Genomic DNA, 8,881 nt, shown 5'->3' on the forward strand with positions numbered 1-8,881 from the left:
TTATATTTTCAACTTGTCTTTGTGAAAGATATTCTCCTCAGCTCGATGTAGACATACGCAAATGAAACTTCTCAGTTTTGCTCAGCTGAACTTCATTGAAACCTTCAGCAGCACAAACACCAACAGTCATAATTGAATGATTTGAAAAGGGAACCAGCCAGTACATAAAGATTACCAAAGAGTTTATTCTGTATCATTTGATGCAATTACATCTTAACAATAGTGAGCCTGTTTAAAAAAAGAACAGTCCGTAGGTTTGAGTCTCATGTGCCACAACAGGGACCTAATCCATCCCACCCAGGACTGCTGAACTCCCCGGCTGCTCACAGCACTGCCCGCACACGCTGACCGGCTGCTGGGAGGATGAGCTGCAACCAGTCGATCCACAGTGATGTAAAGTGCAACGATGAGACAGGAGGCCTCCGTGAAGCAGATTTCTTGTAGATAAATCCCTTACAACTTTTTAGGTGTAGCCCCCAATTAGTAGCAACGATAATATATCTAGCAGGTATAAAAAATAAACGCTATTCTATACAAGCAGTAGAGAAGGATATACACAGTACATACTGTACATACACACACGTCATCCTGGAGCAAAAAATAGGATATTATTACACAAAGGGATTTGACAGGAGAAAGCACCGTACAAAGAATAATTATCTGGATATTGTATAGTTTGACTCGTTAGAACTCCTCAGCAGTCCTCTGCACAGAGCGAATAGAAACAAAGAGATTTAAAGCAATAAGCATGAAACAGCACACAATGGGAAAAAAAGAAAACCCTTGAGAGAGGGAGTTGTGCCAAATATACAAAAGAACTGGATCGTTTTTAATGACTCAGTAAAAATACATACATGTCATTTTACATACAGACGAACTGAGTACAATGGTAAACATATACATACATTATAGTTGAAAGACAAACGCCACAAAACGCCTTTGGGAAAGGGGAAGAAAAAAATGTGTGTAGTCCTGTGACGAACACCAGTTACATATAAATCTGAGCCAATGAAAAATCTGAAAGGGTTTGATAGTAACAGTGCTGATGCAAAATGAAACTGACAGCATGCTAACTTTTATATTTTTCATAATCAACCTCTATGTGTAGAAGGGCCGATATCGGACCAGTTAAAGAACATGATCATAAAGTCATAACGAGATCTTGATGACCTTAAAAAAAATGTTTGAATGGAAAAATGGTAATATTTTAAACCCCAACCCCCCCGCCCCCAAGCCCTGCAATTTATTTTTGGTCCGTGGCTTGTTACGTTATAAAGATAATTGGCTTCAATAGTATCAAAGATTCTCCTTCTTTGCACTTTGTCACTGGTAATCAAAGCCCCGCCCAGACAGGCCAGTGTTACCATCAGTCCTGAGTGAGGTGTCTCCAGATCCGATCACTCAAACTAACACTCGGAGGTTGGCCACATTCTTTTAATGCTTGAATTCCGATGTGTCCTGTGCCACATATGAGGGACAGCCTCCCTGCTGCCTCTGACCTGCCACAGCTTCATAACGAGTTATTTTTATGCTTCTGAATGCTAAGATGGGATTTGCTTGTATCCACCTCCACATCTTCAACACTGATCACCACAAAATTTCTTGAATGGGTCAAATCTTTCTACATAGCTGCAGACATTCATTCATCCAGTCTCTCCTAAGGGCCGGGTCACATATATGCCAATATATCAATATGTGCGACCGAGGTGGGGATTAAAACGTGGAGTTCAACTTTGGTGAAATTTGACTTCTGCTGCTCGCCACCAACACACAGACAGATTTGTTGGGACAGTTTCTAAGACCAGATTTGAACAGGGCCAAAGACCAGCACCATTTAAAACAAAGCACTTCTTACGTACAGTATGATCTTCTGCGTCTGGCACCTGTCGCTCTGCCTGTGTCATTCATAATATTACAATAATCTTGTGTGCTGGTTTTACAAAATATATATTCTCTATGTACATGAGGACAGTGCATATTTCACCAGCTGTGTTTAGACTCGTTTCAGCCACGTGAGAGCAGCTGCCAGGTGATAAAGGCAATGCTCCGATAGGTTCTCTCTTTTTTTTTGTTTTTTTACCTGGAAATGTTTGACTCAGTACAAAACAACAAGCAGGCACACAGACTCACAACCAACCGCATGTAAAGGAAGCTTACACACATTCGCTCACGAGAAAGCTAATAAACAAACATTAGGATTTATAATACACAAGAATCCAAAAATATAATTATTTGTCATTTGTTGTGACTCTGTTTCCTTGGAAAAAGCAGTGAATAAAACGTTTTGTTCTCATCTGTATTTCTTCATGAGGCTGTACATCGAGCTCCTGTCTGATGAAGCTCAGCTCGAGCTCACCCTGCAGCACAGACGTGTCCTTGAAGGCTCATCAGATCTCGTTGGCTTCCCTGCACCGCCTCTTACCTTCAATGTCAGTGAGGGGGGGATTGAAGGTAGATCAGCATGTAAGGGCAACGGTTGCCCACTCTGACAGCAATCTCAGGGGTCAGAGGTTGAGAATGGGCACGTCGAAGAGGTCGCACAGGCCTTCTGTCTCGTCCAGGTTGTATATGTAGTCGTGGTCGCTGGGCGGAGGCGACAGACGGAGGAGCGGCGAGAACACTGCAGGGAAACAGACAAGAGAAATAGATGAGACGCGCAAGATGCATAAAAAGAAGCATTCAATATTATTGTACATCTTTACAGTGCATGTCATTTGCTGCACCATCAGTGTGCCTGGAAGAAAACTTACCCTCTGATGACATCAAGTCATCCAGTAAATCTCCGCTCAGGATCTCTGTGAGAGAGAGAACAGAACTGAGTGACCATTTTTTAAAACCCTTCAATCTGCAGCAGAGACGATGTGACACTGCTCAGTCACCGGAGGAGAGAATATAGAAAAACTCAAGACATGTTTACCTCTTGTTGGATCAAACATTTCTGAGAGGTCTTTGGGGAAATCCATTACTAGAGGGTTAAACAGAAAGGTATAGGTGTTAGTATTTGCAGATATGAAAGCCTTTATTTAACAGAACAACTTATGTGCATTTGTGTTTACATTTGACCTAAATAATGTTGTAATAATAGTATTTTCTTAATCAAGTTCTATAGGTTTGTGTTTTTCTTGTAGTTTTTCTTGCACAGTGTAAAAGTAAAAAAAATACCCCTTATCGTCATCATCCCTACCTCAACAATATAAATATTCAATTCTTAAGAACAGTCACAAGTTCAGCACCAAGCGAAGACTTACATTCAGATGGATCCGACTTTATTGGTTCAAACCCTGCAGAGACAGAGGAGGATGCAGATCCATCCAACGAGGCAGACGACTGAAGCTGCTGAGTGACCGGACCTGTTGTCGGGCTGAGTGGCGTCGTGCTCGTCACTTCTGAAATAAAACAAACGCCAGACAACATGCTGTAAACTACTATGGTAACGACAGAGCCTGATATCGTATTTCAATTAATAATGATTCTGTCTAAAACACGACAAAGAATGAATAAAGAAATAAGGACATTTGTTATTAGGCAGTAAAGAAACGTAGTGAAGTCTTGACAGCCCCCTACCTGTCACTGAGTCTGTGGCAAGACCTGGTTTTGTATAAGGGACTGTAGCTGATTTAGGGACCTGCAGGGTGGAGAGATGAGGGAAAAGTCAAAACAAGGCATAATGAAGACATAAGTTACAACACTTAACTATCCTCTTTTCTGCCTCAGTAAAGAAATATGTTTAAGAGCTAAAGTACTCAGGGTGAGAGATGGGTAACAATCGTGTGGACCTGGGAGGCAGCAGTGGCCGACTGGGAGGTAGGTGCTGGTGCTGGGAGGCTCTGAAGGATGTCATCTGGAGGAGGGACAGGCAGAACAACAGGAGAGGCACTTGACGGGTCCTTATTGACCAGCAAAACCTCGATAGGACCAGATGAACTCTTGAGACGGATCTGGTATTTCCTCTGCCCATTGAGGACCTGGACACAGACACTGGGTCAGTGACACGAGACAAAAGAAGTGGACATGACAAACTGAGCACACCACACTTACAGCTTCTGGTATGGGCACTTCTAGTTGTGTGCCGATGGGAGCACGAATCGCTAGAAGTGTGTCGCCTGCAAAGAAAGACATGATGAGTTGTGATAATCGTCAATGCATGGGACAGAAATGAGAACGAAAAGAGATCATTTGATCAATGAAAAACACCTTTAAAGGATCCACAGAGGTCTTCATGTTTGATATATGCCATAGTATACATGTGTTAAGGTTACAAGCAACAACAAAGTTGGTCAAAAATACAGCTTTGCACTTAATATGATGAAAGGGAAAAAAATGTCAGATTGTTTTCATCAAGATCCATGAAATATTCTCGGAGAAATCAATGAAAACATTGAATAACTTCCTCTCTTACATGGAAAAACTAAATCTCAGTCGGCCCTCTGATCAGGGGTCCGGCACCAAACCAAAACCCAAAACATCCCTCCCCCCATGACTGGTTTTATTAAAGCACTGAATTGGGTCTCTAGTACGATGCAAGCTTCTAAAAACGTCCTAAAGTACCAGTGCTGAAACTAAATGCCTAATTCCTCTCCTCTCTGCCTGTTAACTCTTTCCTCAGGTTCCAACAGGAAATAACTCTGATTACATCATTCAGGTTATTTTCCTAAGACGTAATTCAGCCTCCTCCAGGAGCACTGAAGTCCAAATACAGCTGTGTTTACGAGTCATACTCTCCATGATTTGTACGAGTTAACTGAGTGACGTGCATCTTTAAATGACCGGGACAGGGAGCTGGCAGAATCTGTGTGCATGTAATGCCTCTGATGATCCACTACGAGACGCCAGATGGGGCTGAGATTGGATATGTTTCTCCGTTTCGTAATCATGTCTGTTGTTGCTCCGTGCCACCGGCCACGAGTAGATCTTTTACACTGAGCAGACAACTATCACAAGCACAGTGAGGACTTCACAACTACATGTTTGCAAATGGGTTCACACAGTTTGACACGGTTGCCCTTGTTCTTCAGGAGCACTTTATCCCTGTGATCAAATGGATTGTGGGTTCTACGCAGAACAATAAAAGACCCTGGCTGTCCCGTCAGTCCCTACAGTCCTCTGCACTCAGTAATCTGCTGCTGCTATGAGTGACGTTTATGAACTTGTAAATTCACTGCATATTTTCCACTGACAGGTGAAAATGACAGTAATATATTTGTCAGATGTGCCTTTATTACAGCTGACACATCTCATGTTCACAAGAATGATATCTGTGGCTCTTGAGGAGAGACCAAACCTGGCGATGTCACAATAGTTGTGGTAGAAACACGAATGTTGAACTAATCTTTTGGGGCTTTTTAGGCTACGTACACACAAAAAGTTGTGTTTTTAAAATGCATTTTAAAACATCTGTGTGGACGGAGATTGTTTTAGTTTCAAAACTAAAATCTATTAGTATGATTTTAGCCTAAATTCATGACCGTCACATCAAAGTGTGAATTTTTAAGTAAATATATTGGCTGGTGATACATCAATAGACTCATAAAGACAGTGTGCAGTGAAGGATATGGACTATTGTTGGAGTCATCTGTGACGTTCTTGATGCTCTGCTGGACCCAGACTCTCTGCTGGTCCAGCTCGTTTTCCCTGAGAGCCAGATCGTCCAACTCTGCCTTCAGATCAATCAGCTTATCGGCGATCTCCCTGGTGTTACAGCCCGGACCCACACCCCTAAAGTACAAGAGACAAATACATGGTCATGTACGGACAACAGACAAAGTACATAGTCACACACTCATGGACACACTGCTCAATCATTAATAGATGTATGTAGATATAGCTGCATTAAGAGGAGGCTTTCTTTCTGACTAATATGAAGTTAACCACTTGTGATATAATGTTTGCTTCAAGGTTTCTTTCATAAACTATAACAACATTTTCCCTCATCCTCTTTATTATCTAAAAAGGCACATGTGCTGCAGAATGAGATAATCATTTGTTTCATATTATTCACACTAGACCCAGACAGATTAATCAGTTGACTGAAGATCAGCTGATATGAGCCTTTCACAGACAAACCTGTATCAGCTGGTGGTATCTGTGTTTCTTCGTATCTATAAATTTATGGTCAACTTTAGAATATCAAGCCTCCATTACATCGATTAGTCTTCAGTTCATAGGAATCACTGCTAAATTTTTAAGTAAATATATTGGCTGGTGAATCAGTATAAATTCTTTACTCCCCAAACGGGCATTGGCCCCAAAAATCCCCATCAGCCGGACTCTAATCCAAACTCTTCTGTTCAAAAGTAATTTCTCTATAACTCAGATGTTATGTGTAGTTATGGAATGATTTGACTAAACAATGCACAGTGGACTTACTTCCATTGGATGCTGTTCTTGGACTTCTTCTCTATGAGTCCTATCCCCTCCAGCACATTAGTGATATCGTAAATGCGTCGTTTCTGCCGTACTGCCAGGGTGTCTGCAGCCTGAGTGACGGGACAAAAGCAAAAATGTAAAGTACACTAGAGATTACTGCAATCTCCTTCAGCAGACTCAGAACTAAAAGAACATATAAAGAAGGACGTCTGTGTCTGTGCCCACAAGTTCAATGCCAAAGAACCCTGGAAAAAAAACACCCAACCTCTTGGAGTTTAACAAACTAATGATAACCATGAAGCTGTTGCTGATAAGTCTCGGTTTTGACAACAGGCCCAGTGGGTGAAAAAGTCACAGACCTGCTGAATGAAGGCTAATTATAAGTTGTTGTTTTTTATTCAATAGTTTACATAACATATACTTATTCATTAATGCAAAAATATAGACTCGCTTCAGTGTGGCTGATGTTTGAGTTAATATCTGATAAAAGAAAATTAATCTCCCTTCTGCCAGTGTTTTTGTTTCGTGATTCATTCAACTGTTTTATAAACAGTTTAAAATGAGCGTGTACGGGAACACACACAACAGCCCACAAGTGGCGGCTGGAGCTTCATTGTTATTAGCAACGCAAAGTGCCACCACGAGTGTCAGCAGCCATGAGGCCAATCTGTCCGCCCAGTCACTGAGGTCACAGTGAAAAGGAAACGGTTCTGTTATGTCAAGTAATGCTTGGCTGCTCTAGCTGCCATCTGGTTCTCTGGTTCTGGCAGAGAGAAAGAAAACAACATGGATGGCTGTGTTTGATAAGAAAAGCTGCTATTTATACTGAAATTTGGCACCTGTCTTATTTATTATTATTGGTTTTATCTCCAATTATATTACCATTATCAGTTTTGTTGCTCTGTTATTAAACCATTGCTTTTTTGTTGTTGTTCCTTGTTACTTTGTGTTGAAAATGAATCTATGAATTATGTTAAACTAATAATTATGTTTTGATAAATCTAGGATTCAGATGAAACCCTATTTTAAGGCGAATTAAATATTTGAGGCTCAGTGGCACTGGCTGAGAAGGGTGTAAAGAATGAATATATACAAACAATAATATAACTAACATGGGGTGTAAAGTGTTTATATGTTATTATATATAAACAAAAATATAACTAACAGGGAGTTTAGGGATAAGATGTAATATATAAAAAATAATGTAACTAACAGGGGGTGTAAAGTATGCATATGTTATTTTATATAAATAATAACGCAACTAACAGGCTGCTCAGAGAGTTAGATGATAGTTTACAGTTTAGATAATATCTCAATAGTCTATTATAAGGATAATGTCCTGCAGATTATAGTGGAAAGAATCTAATGTCACCTAATGCACTTCAGACTGGAACATGAATGCGGTGTCGTTCGAATCACACGCTTTTTGAGTCACCATACCCATCGGGCACGAGCTGTTAAATGATCTTGACGTCGTGAATCAGGGAAGAAGTTGTTCATGTGTGAAGATGCAGTCGCGTTGGCTTCACAAGGGTCGACTCACAAAAGATGACCCACTTCTTACCCTCGGGGTCTGCGGGGGGCAGAGTGGGGAAAGTTCACCGGTTTCCTCAAAGTTCGCTTCCCGACCTCCCTCCGCTGCACCTCCACGCGCATGAAACCACCGCTGTTCAGTATGTGATCTTTAAAAATGAGCCCAGCTACCGAGCAGCGAGTAAAAGCCCATTCAAATTAGCCTGTCACACGGCTAGGCTAGGCTAGCGTGGCAAGCTAACGAAAAGTGCATGTATCCGGACGACAGCGCCGGGGCTCATGTTGACATGTGCTAGCTAACAACAAAGACTCCGGGCTCCATGCTCACCGCCTTCAGGTCCAGCACCCCGTCCTTCGCCTCCTGGAGCAGCGTCACGAACTTGGTGGTGAGCAGACCCAGGCTCTTCTCGTGCCGGCTCGGGGTCGGCGGCTGTAGCGAGTCCCCCGCTGCCCCCGGCTCGCCTCGGCTACTGGCCGACTCCAGCTCCATCATCATGCGGGACCAGCTCCGTGCTTCCCCCTGCTGCCTCCCCGACCAAACCCAGCCAGCGAGCCCCCGGCAAAGCACGCCCCACCGCCGCGATCAGATGCACAGCAGGCCCGGGGGGAGAGTGTGGCGGATCGCGGGCGGTTGTCTGAGCTCGTCGGACCCGGGTTTCGCTCCTCGGAGTGGGGGGATCGAGGCTCTGAGGCTCGGGCAGCGGTTCAGTGATCCGGGGTTCCGTTCCGAGCTGAGCCGTTGGCCACGCGAGGTATGACGGGACGGTTCAACCGCTGCAGGGAGCATCTGCGAAGAGGCGGCCCGTTTCAAAAGCGGAAGTGTGTTTTAAAAAATATATTAAACCACTAAAAAGTTCTTAACACACGAATATATTCAACAAAATAAGTTACTGTGACTGTGAAGGTACTTGTTTGTTTTCTAGGTAGTGGAAGAATGATTCTACGTATTTTTGTGGGAGGGATAATTTACACACGTCCCTTA

At 42.7% G+C, this 8,881-nt stretch overlaps 1 protein-coding gene across 1 annotated transcript; it reads right to left on the minus strand.

The window, feature by feature from the left end:
• Window positions 1-165: 165 nt before the first annotated feature.
• On the minus strand, window positions 166-8,653 carry e2f4 (E2F transcription factor 4). The gene is made up of 11 exons (XM_062390318.1): window positions 8,228-8,653; window positions 6,367-6,476; window positions 5,554-5,715; window positions 4,195-4,238; window positions 4,039-4,103; window positions 3,777-3,965; window positions 3,565-3,625; window positions 3,249-3,386; window positions 2,918-2,965; window positions 2,751-2,795; window positions 166-2,620 (listed from the first exon to the last, which is right to left on the minus strand). Exons 1-11 carry the CDS (start codon window positions 8,393-8,395, stop codon window positions 2,505-2,507), a joined length of 1,146 nt encoding a protein of 381 aa, XP_062246302.1. The 5' UTR covers window positions 8,396-8,653; the 3' UTR covers window positions 166-2,504.
• Between the last annotated feature and the right edge of the window lie 228 nt (window positions 8,654-8,881).

This window comes from Platichthys flesus, chromosome 6, assembly GCF_949316205.1.
Source record: "Platichthys flesus chromosome 6, fPlaFle2.1, whole genome shotgun sequence".
NCBI classification, from domain to species: domain Eukaryota; kingdom Metazoa; phylum Chordata; class Actinopteri; order Pleuronectiformes; family Pleuronectidae; genus Platichthys; species Platichthys flesus.